This window comes from Oryzias latipes, chromosome 11 (genome assembly GCF_002234675.1).
Source record: "Oryzias latipes chromosome 11, ASM223467v1".
NCBI classification, from domain to species: Eukaryota; Metazoa; Chordata; class Actinopteri; order Beloniformes; family Adrianichthyidae; genus Oryzias; species Oryzias latipes.
Genome location: NC_019869.2, coordinates 17,656,085 through 17,677,300, shown reverse-complemented (window position 1 = coordinate 17,677,300; position 21,216 = coordinate 17,656,085). Strand labels below are relative to the sequence as shown.

General features: G+C 39.4%; 1 protein-coding gene across 1 annotated transcript; it reads right to left on the bottom strand.

Annotated features, from left to right (window-relative positions):
• Window positions 1-648: 648 nt before the first annotated feature.
• On the bottom strand, window positions 649-20,121 carry eppk1 (epiplakin 1). The gene is made up of 2 exons (XM_020707215.2): window positions 20,022-20,121; window positions 649-8,940 (listed from the first exon to the last, which is right to left on the bottom strand). Exon 2 carries the CDS (start codon window positions 8,926-8,928, stop codon window positions 1,903-1,905), a length of 7,026 nt encoding a protein of 2,341 aa, XP_020562874.2. The 5' UTR covers window positions 8,929-8,940; window positions 20,022-20,121; the 3' UTR covers window positions 649-1,902.
• Window positions 20,122-21,216: the final 1,095 nt, after the last annotated feature.

Genomic DNA, 21,216 nt, shown 5'->3' with positions numbered 1-21,216 from the left:
AGTTTTTTTGTTTGTTAAAAAAGTTGAAATATCCAATAAATTTCATTCCACTTCATGATTTTGTCCCACTTGATGATTCTTCACAAAAAATTACAGTTTTATATATCTTACTGTTTGAAGCCTGAAAGGTTAAAAGTTCAAGGGGGCTGAATAATTTCACAAGGCAACTGTTGTAAAGTTCTGGAGCTGCTCAAAGGTCAATCTGGTTTTTGAGTGAATATTGTAAAAGAGCATAATATATATTTTTTCTCTTATTCCTCTATTTAACCTCCAGTGTATCTTGAACAACACAAGTGAGTGGGTATACAGCTCAGTCGCTTGTGGTATCCAAGGCACTTTAACATTGGGAGTGGGGTCGTCTAGACCCCACAAGACAGTGCACTGAACTTTTTTCTTCAATGATTTGTGATCTTCACTGGTGTCCATGGATTACATGAAATCTTCTCCACTTTTATCCACCTTTGTCATGGTAGGGATAACAAATCAATGTAAGGATCGGGTCATCTGGACCCAATAGGATAGTACAAGGGATGAGGCTTTTCTAAATGTTTGCACAAAGATTTGGACAGCTTGTAATTGTGGCAAACGCTTCATTTACTGTCTATAGAATGATTCCATGAAGGCTGGATAAACTCTACTATTGATTCAATGTTTACACAGTTTATTTGGGAATATGAACAAAAAACTACAGCTTAAACAGATGTGAATAAAGCATTTCAAAGTCAAAAAATATAAAAAATGAGCAAATTGTGATTAATTTGAAGATGTGAGCAAAAAAAAAAAAAAAAGCTTCAATAGTTGAAATAATTACTTGCTATTACATATTTCTGTATTATTACCAACGAAGATTTTTTTTAGCCTGAAAAGAAAATACATTAGTTAATTTAGCATCACTAAAGTGTCTATCTTCATTTAATAATTTGGCCACTGGTGAAATTTATATTCTTTAAAATTAGTACTATTCTTCAAATTTCTGTTTAATAAAATAAATGTAACAAGACTGAAAAATGGTCAAAAAGAATACACCAACAGTTAAATGATACACAGTTTGTTTTTCTTTTTATTTAGTCATAAAGAAGTCTGCTGGATTTGAATAGGTCTAGCATCACATCATACCTCTCTCTCCATATTCATGACTATTTTGTGTCTTTCAGAAAGATTTGTAATAACAAAAGATTAATACAGGATTTCATTTTCTTTATTGTTGAAGAAGAAAATTTACAGTTACTGCAAAAGAAAATATACAGTATTTTTGGAAAAGTTGCATCTACTGCACAAAATAGTTGTTTTTTAATTCCCTTTTTAGGTACTCAATAGTGACATGAAACTAAAGGGGTCCAAAGGCGCCAAACAATTTGCCAAAACTTTGTTGTTTTTTAAGATAATAAATGAAAGCATTTCAACAAAATATACACATTTCTTTTTAAGAAAGGGTGTTTTGTTAGTTGCTTATTAGTGCCGATATCTTCAAATGAAAATGTGTCATATTCAGATACTACAGTTAAACAAAGTAACCAAATAATCATCAATAAGCCAGTAATGTTACTAAAATGCATATCATGTTTAGAACTGTTAAAGACACAGATTACTAAAAAAAAAGCACAAGATCAGAATAAAACATGGAAAGTCAGGGTTTGATTTTGTATTTTAAAAAAAACTTTGCATAAGACAGTGATACTATTGCAGGACATGTATTGGGAGCAAAACAATATATAATTTGTAACCTTGTGTTACCATTGCTGGCCTTGTGTCAGTTAGTATTTTTAACAAGTTCTGAATTTTGGGGATAAATGTGACCACTTTTGTCGCTTTTTTAAAAAGAAATTCTTAAAATAAACTTTACAATTTCTTATACTAACATCAGATTGGCCTAACTGTGGATGTGGATTTAATGGATCACATTTATTTTACCAGCGGGAGTAAGCAAAGACCTGTGATGGGATCTGTAGTGCACCTCTCAATCAGCTGGAGATAGGTGAGGTTCTCTTGGGTGTTGGGATCAAAGAAGCCTTTTGTGTCATCATCAGGGTCAGAGAGTATCTGGTTCATTTCTTCATCAAAGTAGCCTCTTTCGTACGCCACTTGACTGGGTACTCTGTGACTGTAGACTGGATCAATAATGCCTCCTGTGGCAATTTGAGCCTCAAGTAGACGAATGCCATGATCTTTCACAATGAGATCCTTCTTTAGAGCCTGGAACAAAGAAATTGTGTCTCCAGTGTAGGGATCTTTGTATCCTGTGACTGCTCTCTCAGCCGAGAGCAGCTTGCTCTTCCATTCCTTTCCAACCACTCCTTGAGCTACAGCTTCCTCCACTGAGAGCTTCTTGTTCTTGACTGGGTCAATGACAAAGCCTGTAGCCGCTTGGGCCTCCAGCAGAACCAGAGAGGTCCCAGGTGTCAGCAGGCCTCGGCTCTTTGCCTCTTGAATACTGAGTGTCTCTTTTGTGGCCTGAAGGTACACTCCAGCGATGCTGTTGGTGCCCTTGAGGTATTTGCGCACAGAGTCCTTTTCACTAATTTCAGCCACTGTGAGCTTTCCAGCAGAGAGGTCTTTGAAGGTGTTCTCGTCAATGATTTTTGATTGTAACAGCTCTGAAGCCGTGACATCTTTTCTGATTCCCTGGAAGGTAGTCACCTCAGTAATTGTTGTTCTGATGGATGTATTTGACGAGGAGCTGTCTACAGCTGTTTTCTCAATTCGACTTGTGGTCTGCTCCTCCACAATTTTCAGGACACTGTCCATAAATTGTTTGATTGTGATGGTTCCTGTCTTGTACTGTTGGACAAGCTCTCTCCTCTTTTCTTCAGTGATATATTTGGAGTAGAGCAGATCCCACAGAGACACTGTGGTTCCCCTGTACTTCCCTCCAGCTTTTGTTGTTGTAGTGGACTTCAGAATGAGCTTTGTTGCCTCATCAACAAAGAAATAGAACTCTCCTTTCTTTACAATGACCAATAAGCTGAGCCCTGTGACGGGATCCGTAGTGCACCGTTCAATCAGCTGGAGATAGGTGAGGTTCTCTTGGGTGTTGGGATCAAAGAAGCCTTTTGTGTCATCATCAGGGTCAGAGAGTATCTGGTTCATTTCTTCATCAAAGTAGCCTCTTTCGTACGCCACTTGAACAGGGACTCTGTGACTGTAGACTGGATCAATAATGCCTCCTGTGGCGATTTGTGCCTCAAGTAGACGAATGCCATGATCTTTCACAATGAGATCCTTCTTTAGAGCCTGGAACAAGGAAATGGTGTCTCCAGTGTAGGGATCTTTGTATCCCGTGACTGCTCTCTCAGCCGAGAGCAGCTTGCTCTTCCATTCCTTTCCAACCACTCCTTGAGCTACAGCTTCCTCCACTGAGAGCTTCTTGTTCTTGACTGGGTCAATGACAAAGCCTGTAGCCGCTTGGGCCTCCAGCAGAACCAGTGAGGTCCCAGGTGTCAGCAGGCCTCGGCTCTTTGCCTCTTGAATACTGAGTGTCTCTTTTGTGGCCTGAAGGTACACTCCAGCGATGCTGTTGGTGCCCTCGAGGTATTTGCGCACAGAGTCCTTTTCACTAATTTCAGCCACTGTGAGCTTTCCAGCAGAGAGGTCTTTGAAGGTGTTCTCGTCAATGATTTTTGATTGTAACAGCTCTGAAGCCGTGACATCTTTTCTGATTCCCTGGAAGGTAGTCACCTCAGTAATTGTTGTTCTGATGGATGTATTTGACGAGGAGCTGTCTACAGCTGTTTTCTCAATTCGACTTGCGGTCTGCTCCTCCACAATTTTCAGGACACTGTCCATAAATTGTTTGATTGTGATGGTTCCTGTCTTGTACTGTTGGACAAGCTCTCTCCTCTTTTCTTCAGTGATATATTTGGAGTAGAGCAGATCCCACAGAGACACTGTGGTTCCCCTGTACTTCCCTCCAGCTTTTGTTGTTGTAGTGGACTTCAGAATGAGCTTTGTTGCCTCATCAACAAAGAAATAGAACTCTCCTTTCTTTACAATGACCAATAAGCTGAGCCCTGTGACGGGATCCGTAGTGCATCGTTCAATCAGCTGGAGATAGGTGAGGTTCTCTTGGGTGTTGGGATCAAAGAAGCCTTTTGTGTCATCATCAGGGTCAGAGAGTATCTGGTTCATTTCTTCATCAAAGTAGCCTCTTTCGTACGCCACTTGAACAGGGACTCTGTGACTGTAGACTGGATCAATAATACCTCCTGTGGCGATTTGTGCCTCAAGTAGACGAATGCCATGATCTTTCACAATGAGATCCTTCTTTAGAGCCTGGAACAAGGAAATGGTGTCTCCAGTGTAGGGATCTTTGTATCCCGTGACTGCTCTCTCAGCCGAGAGCAGCTTGCTCTTCCATTCCTTTCCAACCACTCCTTGAGCTACAGCTTCCTCCACTGAGAGCTTCTTGTTCTTGACTGGGTCAATGACAAAGCCTGTAGCCGCTTGGGCCTCCAGCAGAACCAGTGAGGTCCCAGGTGTCAGCAGGCCTCGGCTCTTTGCCTCTTGAATACTGAGTGTCTCTTTTGTGGCCTGAAGGTACACTCCAGCGATGCTGTTGGTGCCCTCGAGGTATTTGCGCACAGAGTCCTTTTCACTAATTTCAGCCACTGTGAGCTTTCCAGCAGAGAGGTCTTTGAAGGTGTTCTCGTCAATGATTTTTGATTGTAACAGCTCTGAAGCCGTGACATCTTTTCTGATTCCCTGGAAGGTAGTCACCTCAGTAATTGTTGTTCTGATGGATGTATTTGACGAGGAGCTGTCTACAGCTGTTTTCTCAATTCGACTTGCGGTCTGCTCCTCCACAATTTTCAGGACACTGTCCATAAATTGTTTGATTGTGATGGTTCCTGTCTTGTACTGTTGGACAAGCTCTCTCCTCTTTTCTTCAGTGATATATTTGGAGTAGAGCAGATCCCACAGAGACACTGTGGTTCCCCTGTACTTCCCTCCAGCTTTTGTTGTTGTAGTGGACTTCAGAATGAGCTTTGTTGCCTCATCAACAAAGAAATAGAACTCTCCTTTCTTTACAATGACCAATAAGCTGAGCCCTGTGACGGGATCCGTAGTGCACCGTTCAATCAGCTGGAGATAGGTGAGGTTCTCTTGGGTGTTGGGATCAAAGAAGCCTTTTGTGTCATCATCAGGGTCAGAGAGTATCTGGTTCATTTCTTCATCAAAGTAGCCTCTTTCGTACGCCACTTGAACAGGGACTCTGTGACTGTAGACTGGATCAATAATGCCTCCTGTGGCGATTTGTGCCTCAAGTAGACGAATGCCATGATCTTTCACAATGAGATCCTTCTTTAGAGCCTGGAACAATGAAATTGTGTCTCCAGTGTAGGGATCTTTGTATCCCGTGACTGCTCTCTCAGCCGAGAGCAGCTTGCTCTTCCATTCCTTTCCAACCACTCCTTGAGCTACAGCTTCCTCCACTGAGTGCTTCTTGTTCTTGACTGGGTCAATGACAAAGCCTGTAGCCGCTTGGGCCTCCAGCAGAACCAGTGAGGTCCCAGGTTTCAGCAGGCCTCGGCTCTTTGCCTCTTGAATACTGAGTGTCTCTTTTGTGGCCTGAAGGTACACTCCAGCGATGCTGTTGGTGCCCTCGAGGTATTTGCGCACAGAGTCCTTTTCACTAATTTCAGCCACTGTGAGCTTTCCAGCAGAGAGGTCTTTGAAGGTGTTCTCGTCAATGATTTTTGATTGTAACAGCTCTGAAGCCGTGACATCTTTTCTGATTCCCTGGAAGGTAGTCACCTCAGTAATTGTTGTTCTGATGGATGTATTTGACGAGGAGCTGTCTACAGCTGTTTTCTCAATTCGACTTGCGGTCTGCTCCTCCACAATTTTCAGGACACTGTCCATAAATTGTTTGATTGTGATGGTTCCCGTCTTGTACTGTTGGACAAGCTCTCTCCTCTTTTCTTCAGTGATATATTTGGAGTAGAGCAGATCCCACAGAGACACTGTGGTTCCCCTGTACTTCCCTCCAGCTTTTGTTGTTGTAGTGGACTTCAGAATGAGCTTTGTTGCCTCATCAACAAAGAAATAGAACTCTCCTTTCTTTACAATGACCAATAAGCTGAGCCCTGTGACGGGATCCGTAGTGCACCGTTCAATCAGCTGGAGATAGGTGAGGTTCTCTTGGGTGTTGGGATCAAAGAAGCCTTTTGTGTCATCATCAGGGTCAGAGAGTATCTGGTTCATTTCTTCATCAAAGTAGCCTCTTTCGTACGCCACTTGAACAGGGACTCTGTGACTGTAGACTGGATCAATAATGCCTCCTGTGGCGATTTGTGCCTCAAGTAGACGAATGCCATGATCTTTCACAATGAGATCCTTCTTTAGAGCCTGGAACAATGAAATTGTGTCTCCAGTGTAGGGATCTTTGTATCCCGTGACTGCTCTCTCAGCCGAGAGCAGCTTGCTCTTCCATTCCTTTCCAACCACTCCTTGAGCTACAGCTTCCTCCACTGAGTGCTTCTTGTTCTTGACTGGGTCAATGACAAAGCCTGTAGCCGCTTGGGCCTCCAGCAGAACCAGTGAGGTCCCAGGTTTCAGCAGGCCTCGGCTCTTTGCCTCTTGAATACTGAGTGTCTCTTTTGTGGCCTGAAGGTACACTCCAGCGATGCTGTTGGTGCCCTCGAGGTATTTGCGCACAGAGTCCTTTTCACTAATTTCAGCCACTGTGAGCTTTCCAGCAGAGAGGTCTTTGAAGGTGTTCTCGTCAATGATTTTTGATTGTAACAGCTCTGAAGCCGTGACATCTTTTCTGATTCCCTGGAAGGTAGTCACCTCAGTAATTGTTGTTCTGATGGATGTATTTGACGAGGAGCTGTCTACAGCTGTTTTCTCAATTCGACTTGTGGTCTGCTCCTCCACAATTTTCAGGACACTGTCCATAAATTGTTTGATTGTGATGGTTCCTGTCTTGTACTGTTGGACAAGCTCTCTCCTCTTTTCTTCAGTGATATATTTGGAGTAGAGCAGATCCCACAGAGACACTGTGGTTCCCCTGTACTTCCCTCCAGCTTTTGTTGTTGTAGTGGACTTCAGAATGAGCTTTGTTGCCTCATCAACAAAGAAATAGAACTCTCCTTTCTTTACAATGACCAATAAGCTGACCCCTGTGACGGGATCCGTAGTGCACCGTTCAATCAGCTGGAGATAGGTGAGGTTCTCTTGGGTGTTGGGATCAAAGAAGCCCTTTGTGTCATCATCAGGGTCAGAGAGTATTTGGTTCATTTCTTCATCAAAGTAGCCTCTTTCGTACGCCACTTGAACAGGGACTCTGTGACTGTAGACTGGATCAATAATGCCTCCTGTGGCGATTTGTGCCTCAAGTAGACGAATGCCATGATCTTTCACAATGAGATCCTTCTTTAGAGCCTGGAACAAGGAAATTGTGTCTCCAGTGTAGGGATCTTTGTATCCCGTGACTGCTCTCTCAGCCGAGAGCAGCTTGCTCTTCCATTCCTTTCCAACCACTCCTTGAGCTACAGCTTCCTCCACTGAGAGCTTCTTGTTCTTGACTGGGTCAATGACAAAGCCTGTAGCCGCTTGGGCCTCCAGCAGAACCAGTGAAGTCCCAGGTGTCAGCAGGCCTCGGCTCTTTGCCTCTTGAATACTGAGTGTCTCTTTTGTGGCCTGAAGGTACACTCCAGCGATGCTGTTGGTGCCCTCGAGGTATTTGCGCACAGAGTCCTTTTCACTAATTTCAGCCACTGTGAGCTTTCCAGCAGAGAGGTCTTTGAAGGTGTTCTCGTCAATGATTTTTGATTGTAACAGCTCTGAAGCCGTGACATCTTTTCTGATTCCCTGGAAGGTAGTCACCTCAGTAATTGTTGTTCTGATGGATGTATTTGACAAGGAGCTGTCTACAGCTGTTTTCTCAATTCGACTTGCGGTCTGCTCCTCCACAATTTTCAGGACACTGTCCATAAATTGTTTGATTGTGATGGTTCCCGTCTTGTACTGTTGGACAAACTCTCTCCTCTTTTCTTCAGTGATATATTTGGAGTAGAGCAGATCCCACAGAGACACTGTGGTTCCCCTGTACTTTCCTCCAGCTTTTGTTGTTGTAGTGGACTTCAGAATGAGCTTTGTTGCCTCATCAACAAAGAAATAGAACTCTCCTTTCTTTACAATGACCAATAAGCTGAGCCCTGTGACGGGATCCGTAGTGCACCGTTCAATCAGCTGGAGATAGGTGAGGTTCTCTTGGGTGTTGGGATCAAAGAAGCCTTTTGTGTCATCATCAGGGTCAGAGAGTATCTGGTTCATTTCTTCATCAAAGTAGCCTCTTTCGTACGCCACTTGAACAGGGACTCTGTGACTGTAGACTGGATCAATAATGCCTCCTGTGGCGATTTGTGCCTCAAGTAGACGAATGCCATGATCTTTCACAATGAGATCCTTCTTTAGAGCCTGGAACAAGGAAATTGTGTCTCCAGTGTAGGGATCTTTGTATCCCGTGACTGCTCTCTCAGCCGAGAGCAGCTTGCTCTTCCATTCCTTTCCAACCACTCCTTGAGCTACAGCTTCCTCCACTGAGAGCTTCTTGTTCTTGACTGGGTCAATGACAAAGCCTGTAGCCGCTTGGGCCTCCAGCAGAACCAGTGAGGTCCCAGGTGTCAGCAGGCCTCGGCTCTTTGCCTCTTGAATACTGAGTGTCTCTTTTGTGGCCTGAAGGTACACTCCAGCGATGCTGTTGGTGCCCTCGAGGTATTTGCGCACAGAGTCCTTTTCACTAATTTCAGTCACTGTGAGCTTTCCAGCAGAGAGGTCTTTGAAGGTGTTCTCGTCAATGATTTTTGATTGTAACAGCTCTGAAGCCGTGACATCTTTTCTGATTCCCTGGAAGATAGTCACCTCAGTAATTGTTGTTCTGATGGCTGTTTTTGACGAGGAGCTGTCTACAGCTGTTTTCTCCATTTCACTTGGGGTCTTTAATAGAGAGAAAGAGAGAGAGAGACATTTATTTTGGTAATGTTAAACACACAATCTTAAACCATCAGCATAAACATTTACACGTAACAATGTCAACATGAACAATTAACAAAATTAACCGAAAAAGTTGTCGGGTGAAGCCAAGGCTTATTTCCCCGACCCTGATTACAAACATCACATCTACCTACAAATTTATAGAACCCCAAAAAAAAAATAATAAAAAAAAATAGAGGAAAAAAAAATAGAATTACTTCTCAAAATTACCTCACAACCACAATAGTCTCGCAGTCGAGAAGGTATTTTGGCAGGTACACATTGATTTTTAATTTTAAACATAAAAATTCCAGTACTAAAATCAACTATATTCTAATATTTAAGTGCCCATAATTTTGGAACTATTTGTTTTGTGTATTGATTGTATGAAGAGTGATTCACAAATCGAATAGCTTTTTTGTGCAGAATAAAAATAGATTTTGTGTTTGATTTGTAACTACACCCCCAGATTTCTTAAGAATAGGTCAAATAAGTCATAATGAGGGAAAAAAAAATATTCAATGAAGCTGTGTTTAAAAAATACTTGACTTTGTGGAAAATGGCATGTGTAATATGTGGTTTACATGATAATTCATGATTCAAAATTACTCCAAGAAATTTTATGTCATTTACTCAAGAACAACATCCTCCATTTTTAACTCAGAATGGTTTTGCAGTTTTCTGTAGCCTAATATGATGTACTCGTTTTTTTTTTTTAATTTAAGGACAGTTTGTTTTTATCAAACTATTTTTTGATCATGGATAATTCTTTTGTTATATCAGCAAGAAGCTTATCCAGATTACTTCCTGATTAATACCAAGTAGTGTTGTCAGCATATAAAACACAATTTAAAAAATTAGAAACTTTACAAAGGTTGTTTATCTATAAATCAAATAGGACCCAATATGGACCCCTGAGGTACTCCACATGTTACAGGACACATTTCAGATTTTTCGTCATTGAAATAAACATACAGACCTCTGTTAATAAGATAACTTACAGGAATATGCTATTCCTCTGAAACCATATTTCTGTAACCTACTAAGTAACACAGTCTGATTTAATGTATCAAATGCTTTTTGAAGATCAACAAAAATGAATATAGTAAATTTCTTCTTCTCTTTCTAGGAAGAAATATTATCAACCAACTGCATTATCTCCATTGAAGTAGATCTTCCAGCCCTTAAACTATATTGATCCTCATGCAATAAATTAAACTTATCAATAAAATTATTCATTCTTTTAACAAAAAGTTGTCTAATATCTTGGAGAATTAAGATAATAGTGAAATTGGTCTGTAATTTGTAAATATATGGCGATCTCCATTTTTTAAAATTGTAATAGTTTTTGCTATTTTCATGTTATTTGGAAAAACGCCCTCCCTAAAAGACATGTTAAATATATGAGTTAGTGGTTCACCAATGAACTTAATTGGATTTTAATTATTGACATATCAATGTCATTCCAATCTTTGGATCTTTTATTTAGAAATTTTCTTACAATTTCTAGTATTTCATTTGTACGTAACTAAAGACACAAACATTAAAAACTTGTTTGGTTGGATTTTAAGTTCTTTCAACTTCTTTATTGGCTCTTTTATTTCTTTTGCACACTTATTTCCAACATTAGCAAAGTATTTATTTAATTCATTTGCAATAAGCATTGGGTTTCTAAAATGAATATCATCTTTTTTAAAATAAGTTGGATACTCTTGTTTATTATTGGTTCTTTTTGTTTATCTGTTTATTATTTTCCAAGTCTCTTGCATATGTAATTTGTGCTGCTCAATTTACTTATGATAATACTGTTATTTTTAGAATTTATTATATTCACCAATTTATTTTTATTATTTTTATATTTATTTTCTGCTTCTTTGCTTTTTACTTTTACAAAATGTCTGTATAGTGCATTTTTCTTTTTACAAGCATGTGCCAAGGCTTTTCATTATTTTTTGTTTGTGACTAATTTTAATCATTGGACAGTTTAAATTATCAAGCTCTATGTAATGTTGCAGAAAGGCATCATAAGCTGCATTCACATTTTTAAAAACATAGACTTCCTTCCATGTTTGATTACATAGAGCTCTCGTAAATGAATCAATATTATCAGGATTGCAACATCTTGTAAATTTTTCCTGGGTTTGTGTATAGATTTTCTTTGAAGACACATATTTCAACACTGCAAAAACAGGGAAGTGATCAGTAGTATCACAAAACAAATCCCCCAAATTTCTTCATCAGTTCTATTTGTGAATATTTTATCTAGCAACGCTGCTGATTCTGTAGTTATACGTGTTGGCTTGTTAATTATTGGGCATAAACAGTTTCTGTACATTGAGTTGATAAACTCCTTTGCTTGATTTAAACCAGTTGGATTGATTACATCAAAATTGAAGTCACCACATACTATTTTTATTTTACTTGTGCCCATAGTATTTAAAACGTCAGGCATTTTTTCTATGAAGTTGGCCATATTTGTTCCCGGTGTCCTATACACACAACTAATCAATATCTTTTTTGAATGTTCATCTTCTATTTCTACTGTGATACATTCCAGAACATTATCAATAGTGTAAGATTATTCTTCAACGATTTTGCTTAGAATTGTCCCAACGCATACAGTCACTCCTCCACCTTTTCTTCTATTTCTATTGGTAGTACAAAGCTTGTACCCCACAAGGTTTACTTCCACCATCTTGTTATCATCAAGCCAAGTTTCTGATGCAATCACATTAAATCTTTTTATAGATTTAAGAAACAGTTAACTGAAAAGTCTTCTTGAGTGTCCACATTGTTGTTAAACTGTTCCACAGCATAATAATTACAACTAATTTCAAGATCATTGTAGTAGTTTGAGTCTGGATCAATATAATTTTCAAAGTCATGCTTCGTGTTTTCAGACTGATCATGGATATATGAATCAGACTGATTTTCTGCACACTGCATTAAGCTATTCCCTACAGACGAATATGCATAGTCTGTAGGGAATAGCTGTGAAGTTTTCAATAACTTTTCAATAACCCAAATAGTTTGCATAGCTGTAGAGTTAGCTTTTGTCACACTGATTGTGTTGCATTGGTGTATTAAGGGGAAAAATACAGGGCATTTAACACAAGCTTTATCTTTGAAGTTTGACATCACTTTGGACTTATTTTCTATTTTATGAAGAAAAACATTAAATCTATGGTAATGAAATTATAAGATTTTGGATCCATTAAAAAGTAATTTAATTAAACAGAATACTTCTTTAAAGAACAATCTAAAAATTCATGTAGACATATTATATACTGTCTGTTCTGTTATTCTACTTGTATGGCTGGAAATCTGAGTTAATAATTGTTTAAAACAAATTATTCACGAGAAAACCCTTTAAAAATGTTTAAAATTGGTTAATGAAATATATGGAAACATGTCCCTCTTTAGGTTAGTTTGGTAGCTAAAGCATCAGAAGTAACTAATGTAGAGGTTCAAAGTCGCAAAAAAAGAGACTTTTGATACAACCTGTTGGTATGATCTATTTGTAGCAGTTAATCTTACATATGAAAGAAAAAATTTTGATCAACCATATTGTTTCAAAAATTTGTTAATTTCACTGTGGAAAAATGGATTACAGTGACATTAGAGATCTATAGTAGCCCAGCATTCCTCCAGATGCACCTTAACCTGAAAGAGTAAATTCACAACCTTTTGACAGCTTTTTTTATCCTTATCATTCTGTGTTTTTTTCATTAAAGAGCACATCGTCATCTCCAGAAAGTTGATATGCGATGCAATCTGCATGCCCAAAGTACCGTAAATTCCGGACTACAAAGCGCACCCGATTACAAGCCGCACCCACCCATTTTCATGTGTTTAACTGCTTTTATACATACACAAGCCGCATCAGAGTACAAGCCGCGCATGTGTTGGGTGATATTGCCATCCTGACAGATCACGGCCAGAAACCCAGAGTGAGTGCGATTTATTAGCACACTGTGGGTGGAGTCAGCTTTGCCTCAGGCTCATGTATTTGAGTGTATTAACATCTATCAAACAGCATGGATCTCTATTCTGTTCACAAGTTCCTCAGTTATGGTGTTTTTATTTTCTTCTTTTTTTTTTTTTTTACTTATTGACAATCTAGGTATCATACATAAAATTACAAACAGTAACCATATAATCAACATTACATCCCTCAGTTATGATGAGGAAATTTACACCCGCGATTCCCCATTTCCCATGAGTCTTAGGGGCTAAAGACGGGGCCAACGCCCGGCTCGCCATACAGTTGTACGTGTTTAAGAATGAGCAAGTATCAGCAGTGGATGGAGGGGTGAACGGGAAAAGCTCTCCTTCCGCTTGTGTCGCGGCAGCATTATGGGAGTAACAGGGCTGGTTAAAAAACACACCAGTAGAATAAAGCAGAGGCAACTGAAAAGCGCGCGCCTCAGGGCGATTCGCGCCCCTTAGTGCGGCGCATGCGTCAGAAGATTCCTTCCACAACAAACACTGTTGCTCCTCTGCGCTCCGCGCTCGCCCTGCGCGCTCCTTGTCTCCCCTTCCTATCTACTCCAACACCTCTGGCCAGGGCGGCTTCAAGGAGGAGCACTTCGTCCCCATTGCGCCGGTGGAAGTAGCAAATCGTTTCTGTGCAGAGCATTCGGACTTAATACTGTACATTTTGTGTATGAGGGGCGGATGCGTTGTTACGTGTGGGAGCCTTCAGACTGCCATCGGCTCCGCAGCTCTATAAGAGCAGCAGGAGAATATGTCTCCAGCTCACACGGAGGCTGTGAGCTTATCAAAGCAAAATTCCGCTCAGTCCTTAGAAACCGTAAAATCGACCACGTCGATTTGTGTTTCCAGTCGTGTCCCGACAAAATAAAGGCTGATTTTATTCCCACATATTTACGTGCAGCCAGCCGAGTCACTATGACTCAGAGGTAAATTCACTCCATGCGCTGTTCTCTCCGTCACGCAGCTGACCGGCTTTTCCAAACCCGTCGGTGATGGTGGATTTTTTTACGCTGCTTTTAACGATTGCTTTTAACTTGAAAGCTGCATCATACTGTAGTGGCGATCACGTGCATGTTGGGTCTAATGGCACCAAAGGATTCTGGGATGCGGCCGGGCATGCGTGTTTCGTTTTGTTGAACCATGACTGAAGTGTCTAAGACCTGAAGTCAATTCCATGCTGTTTGGCTGCTAAGAGGTGTGTTGATAAATAAATGCCTTGTGCTTGGTTTTAGATAGAGAATTCAAACTAATTACTGAGTACAAAAGTTCGTACGTGGCGGCCGCCAATTAAATCCATAAATTAGCCGCGTCACTGAATAAGCCGCAGGGCTGTAAGCGCAGGGAAAAAGTAGCGGCTTATAGTCCGGAAATTACGGTACTGCTCCACCTATTATAGGTAAAACACTTGACATTCTGGGGACCATAAAGTGAAAGAGCTGGGGGGAAAAAAATAATAGGGCCTCTAAGTTAATATTCACAGTTTAACTTAAACAGTGAATTTTTGGTTTAATTTTTTTGATTTAGTCTTTTGATTTAGTTTTTTTTAAAGAAAAAAGAAAAGAAAATATTGTTCAGCTCAATTTTACCTCACTATCATTTAATGTGGTTCTTGGTGTACATGTTAACATTCCAGCTTGGTTTTTGTTTTTATACAGGTTTGGACTTCTAACAGAAAGACATGAATGTTCAAAACGTTTTGAATTTTTTTATTTTATGAGTGCAACTAATGACCTAATGACCTGCAGTTGTTGAGATTCCTATTTACTGTTGGGGGCCAAGAGGTTTAGTATGGAAGCGAATCTGTAGCATAAATAAAAAGCAAAGTCAAAACCAGAAATGCTTTTCATTTTCAAAATGAAGCTGCTTTTTTTGAATCAAAAATAAAATGAAAAAGCAATCCATCAAAATGCTTTTTCATTTCCTTCCTCAACACAGCTTATTCTGTCACTTAATTAAAATTTCATTTTCAAGACGTTCTTTAGTAAATGTGTAGCAAAATTCATTTAGAAATGTCTAATTTGACATTTAAAATGGATTAATAGAAATGCTTTTTAATTTTCAAAATGAAGCTGCATTTTTTGGCTCAAAATTCAAATGAAAAAGTAATATTTCAAAATGCTTTTTCACTTTATACTTAAAAACCGCTTATTGTGTGTCATAATTAAAACGAAAATGCAAAGAGGGGATTGCATTTGCATTTTCACATCCACCCTGCAAAATTTGTAGCATAATTCTTTCTCAGTAAACATTAGCAGAGGGGAGACGGGGCGATGACGTCACTGCTTTCTCCGTGTGTCAGGCCGCTGAAGTTGGCTTGCGATTCACAGCTTCCGATTCGCGAGGGCACTAAAGGAACATTCCACTGCATTTTTCGCATTAAGATCCAGGAATCCAGGTTTGAGCAGTCCAGGTCCAGCGGTTTGTGAACAGGACCCGGTTTTAGGTGATCTTAATGCGAAAAATGCAGCGGAATGTTCCTTTAGTGCCCTCGCGAATCAGAAGCTGTGAATCGCAAGCCAACTTCAGCGTCGTCTGACCGCACGGATTTAAAAACATATGATCGAGCAGGCCCTTAAATATAGTCTTAGCTGTGTAATAAAAGCACATTATGAAGATAGTCTCTTGCAGCTTTGCGCTGAGTGCGTGTTGGTCCAACCAGCAAGCGTTTAGCATGGAGAAATCTGCTATCTGTTGATGGAGCTCCAGCTGTCATCAAACAGCAAATTCAGCGCGAAGCTGCAAATAAATTTGTAAATATGTGGGAATTACATCAGTCTTTATTTTTGTTCTGGAAACCACTGGAAACACAAATTAATATGATGGTTTCTCAGATCACAGCAGCATTTCCGCCTTCAGGGATCATCGGGAGCTTCGCGCTCCGTTATGCGAAGGCAGCTGGCGGTACGAAGAAAAAAGCTTGACCTCCGGAGGGGGACCGCAGAAGGCGGACATGCTGCTATGTATAGTTTTGAGAAGCTGTGTAGTCATCAGAAGTTCACAACCAACACAGAACCGTCTTCTCTGCCGCTAACAGAAAGCTCCACTGCTCCTGGTGTGTCTCCGTCTGTCAGCGGCCGGACACACGGAGAAAGCAGTGACGTCATCGCCCCGTCTCCCCTCTGCTAATGCTCACTGAGAAAGAATTTTGCTACAAATTTCGCAGGGTGGATGTGAAAATGCAAATGCCATCCCCTCTTTGCATTTTCGTTTTGATTATGACACAGAATAAGCGGTTTTTAGGTATAAAATGACAAAAAGCATTTTGAAATATTGCTTTTTCATTTGAATTTGGAGTCATTTGATGCAGCTTCATTTTGAAAATTAAAAAGCATTTCTGTAAATCCATTTTTATTGTCAAATTAGACATTTCTAAATGAATTGTGCTACACATTTACAAGGGACCTTTTTGAAATTGAAATGTCAAATAACATTTTCATTAGCATTTTAATTAAGTGACAGAAAAAGCTGTGTTGAAGTATAAAATAATAAAGTATTTTGAAGTATTGCTTTTTCATTTTAATTTTGAGTCAAAAAATGCAGCTTCATTTTGAAAATTAAAAAGCATATCTATTAATCCATTTTAAATGCCAAATTAGACATTTCTGAATTAATTATGCTACACATTTACCAGAGAATGTCTTGAAAATGAAATGTCAAATACCATTTTAATTTTAATTAAGTGACAGAATAAGCTGTGTTGAGGAAGGAAATGAAAAAAGCATTTTGGTGGATTGCTTTTTTTTATTTTTGAGTCAAAAAATGCAGCTTCATTTTGAAAATGCAAAGCATTTGTCATGGTGAGGGGTGGCTCGAGAGCCGGATGGACCCAGACGCAGAGGCGGAGGCATGAGGATCAGGGCTAGTGGGTTTTAATGCACAAAAAGAACAAACAAAAGCGCTGCAGAGCAGGATGACAAAACCCAAACGAAAACTCACTGTGGCGTGGCGAGGAACAAGAGACTTGACAGCAAGACATGAACACCAAGACTGAGTTAATGGACCAGCACAGGAGGAAGGCAGACGAGACGAGACTTAAATACAGACAGGGCAGACAAGACACAGGTGGACACGATCAGGGCTGATGGGGACCAAAGGAAGTAAAACTCAAGAAACCAGACAAGACAGGACCTTACAAAATAAAACAGGAAACAGAAAACAAGACGAAAAACAAGACAGCAAACTCAAACCATGACAGCATTTCTGGTTTTGACTTTGCTTTTTATTTATGCTACAGAATCGCTTCCATAGTTTAGACTCACAAGTAGAAAATACCTTTAACTATACTCCACGATGACAAGCATCTAGAAGGCCGTCTATGTGTAGTGGTTTTCTCTAGTTTGCTGTATTTAATGTCAAAGAAGGAGCCAGCTGTCAGAGTGTTCTGTATTTACACATAGATAACTCAGGTGCTCCATGAGTAAATAGGGGAGTGGTTGCTTTCTTTCTGTAATCTGACCAGAATGGGACTGACTCATAAGGAGTGGAACTCTGATAACTTTTGTAGTAACTTTACAAATTTAGTATGCACAGTGTAGTTATCATAGGTTTTATCCATAAAATAGTAATTCATACATTGTTAAATGAGTGGACACACTTATTTTTATTAATATGAAAAATACATTTTATTTTATTTTTTTAAATTACACAGTCTTTTCACTTGTAAATGCATTTTTTTGCAAAATGACTACCTTGTTGCAAAATGACTACCTGTCAATCAGTGCCTTTTGGCTCAGACACCTGCTTAATGCTTATTGCTTGGCAGCTAGTTAAATTGTGCAACATCAGATGTCATCAGGAAGTGAAAAAAAACATCCTGTAACTCTGAAAACTAAGACTGGATGGCCTAGCCGGATTAGTAAGTTTCTGACAAACAGAACCTTTCTGCCCCAGGTAATCAGCAAGAAACAATCAGGCATTTCTCATAAAATAGGGAAGGAGCAGAACTGAGAAGTGATGAAAAGGTGATGAAAAGTGAAAACAGGTCCTTCTGGTACAGGTACAGATGAATTTGGGTGGGTATTTTGAAATGCTTTTTTTCACTAATGAAAGAATAGCAAAGCAAGCAGTGACATAACTGAGTCTGTCATAGGTGCACTGATTGAAGATTATGCGTCTGTGCAATGTCATTTTAAAAAGGGCTCTTGTGCAATACACAGACAAATTTGAAAATGTTTTATGCTGGGATGGAAATCTTGCATTCTCTCAGTGAAGGTGTGTGAGAGGGGACACACACTAAAGCTGCTGTGTTAGTGCAGCTACAGTACCCCCACAATGCGTCAGCATCTTTGCCAGCAAACAAGATTATGTCATACTTTGATAGTGCTTTCACTTTTTACTTTTATTTCTAAGAATATGCATTTCCTAAATGCATCTTCTGCCAAACTGGAACTGTCTTCTCGCAGCACTTAGGCACAAGAAAATGAATTTTCTTGATAATTAAGGTTGTGCAATTTTTTAAGGTAATTAGATGCTCAGTGGTCACTTGGTGAAAGTCCATCTTGAGATCTTTGATTTTCTGGTTTGTTTTCAGTTCAGAGACGTTTGTGTAAGTCCTACTCCTAAGCCATTCCCAGAGGAACATCCCTTTTTTTTACTGATGTATTAAAGGGTAGGGGTAAGACATGCAGATTTTCAAAATAAAGGACTGATTACAAAATTAGAAAAACTTCCACAATGTTCTCTACAGGAATCCTTTAGCTACTCTGCCCCAACTGTAACTCCTGCAGTGAACTGCTTATTTTTTATGCAGTTCTGTAATCTTTTACGCAACTTGAAAACATTCTTAAAACGTTAGTTTGCAGATTGGAACAGGCATGAAAGAATAAAAACAATAAACACGATAATAAAACACACATATATATTAGGGTGACAGTAATGCTCCTGTGTGTTCCACATAAAATTTTATTCAAAGATAATTTAGTACATTTGGATATTTCTATTATATTCAATCATCTCTTAAATCACTGTCTTTTTAAACTTTGGGGAAAAAAAAGTTTGTTAACTTCTCTGTTTATTACCACATTGCTCCACTTTGTCTATCGTCAGCCAGTAATGCCAGATTTAAAGGAAACACTGACACTAAAAAAAAGAAAGGTGCTAATAGTGAGTACACTCACACAAGTAAAAAAAGAAAAAAGTCTACAGTTTCCTCACATGGTTTCAGATAAGTTCCATATTCGGTAAATTATTTGTAAAACAATTTTAAAATAGTGAAAAAAATAAATTTTTTTTTTTCACCAGGGTGCGAAAAGTTTATCGAGTAACAAGGTTGTGACTCATTTTGCAGCGGTTTTAATGACTTTGACATGTGTTTTGAGGACTGACAGCTTGTCAGGGGGAGTTACGGGGTTGTAAAAGTCTCTTAAACTGAGCCAAGAAAATCTGCCATTTCTCCTTAATACTGTAATTTTACTTGATTTTTCTTTTTGTCCATTGTTTTACCTTTGATTTATGTTTAATTTACATACTGGACTGCATCCTAGAGTGCTTTGAAAGGTGATATGTAAAATAAAAATGATTGTTGGTAACTCATTTTCTAGACTGGTCTCTTGATTTCTGGCAGAGAGAAAACAAAACTGAGCTTTCAACCTAAGATCAGCACTCCACAGCCTGCCGCTCCCTTCTTTGGCACATGTACAGCTTACATGGACTCAGGCTTACCATTGTTTTCCCGTCTATCATCATTACATTCCCCAGCAGTAAAAAACTGGAATGAAAGAAAGAGTTGTGTCCCTATTCTTGGATTTCTTCAGGTAGGACTTCTTTAAAACTTTGATAGTCATCCACTTTGTGTTAAGTTCATAGCAGTAATGGGAAAGATGAACACTTAAAAATATTTCATTTTCTTGAAGGTGTTTGCTGAAAGTCAAAGCACACAGTGGTTTTATTGCCTTTTTCTAAGACTTGGTCAGCACAGATACGCCCACTCTGAGGAAAGCAGGCCAAAGTTAAAAGCAGAGCCACTTCCAATAAAAAAAAAAAAAAAAACTCTTTTTTTTTCAGAAATGCAGTCAGCTTTTCCATCTCCAGTCAAAAAGAAATCTTCCTACCTGGTGTGCACGTCCACCGTCGTACTGCTTATTGCTTTTCAGCTGACGTAGAGAGGCGCTCCAGACGTCTCTGCAGAACTCCCTGCTCTCTGGTCATTTATACTGCAGGTCTTCAGGTCCCTCCCCTGCCGGAGTGCAGTCTCTATTCCAAAGCCTGAGGAGGCAGCAGACCTTTGTGCTCTGAACTCAGGATGCCAGACATTTTTGAAGATTTCCTCTAAGCCTCCCCATTGTGTTCTGAAACAATCAAAGCAAATAAAATGAGACTTACTGAAGGTGAAGACTCAAAGAAGGGTTTAGAAGTTCTTATATTTGTTACATGTTTTTGTGCCTAAAGACAAGATAAAATTGTACGGCAATTTTATTCTTATTTTTTTGGGGGGGAATAATTAATTTTCCTTGGAAAAAAGAATTTTTCTTTATAAATTCTGTTAAGATTGAGAGTAAACGGACATTCTTATCTCTCTTATCTAACCTTTCATGTTTTGACAAGCAGAGCTTTAGGGTTTGCACGATTTCTTTTGTCAAAAACTTTCCCTCAGGTTCGACAGGTTTTGAACCAATCCCTCCTGAAGCCTTAGGGAATTTATATGTCACAAGGAGCAAAAATCAAAGTTCCTGCGCAGAACATGAATTTTCAATACAGAGAATTAAAAAAAAAATTAATGTAAGGAGATTTTCATGATGTTTGCTGAGTGATGAGCAAAGTCTTCACTGAGTTTGGAAACTAAATCAGAGCTGAAGCTTGAAGGGAAGGAGGGGCTGTCACCAGGAGGTAAACAGTGGGCCAGGGTCAGTTTCTCCCCTTCACAAATACATACAACTCCATCATCACTGAGCTGCTAACCTTGTAATTAACAGGGTCCTTCTTTAGGGCGTGGGTGTTGTTCAGGAAAATATATCAGGTCATTCCTGTCTGGCATGTCTCCTCACAGTGGGTTATCAGTAAACCAGACAGAGGACAGAAGTAAAAACAAAATAGCCATGGTGAAAACTGCTGGGGCACAGAAAGAAACATTCATGGTCAACAACTGAACCATCCTTTGGGGTCAAACGTCCTAAAGTATGATATGGATTCTGTTGTAAGTGCAGACCGGATGTTTAAGGACAAATATAAAAACAGGTCACATGTGTCTAAATGCGTTTAGTTTTGGGCTGTAAACGATAAGGTAAGACTAAAAATGTGCATGTCTCA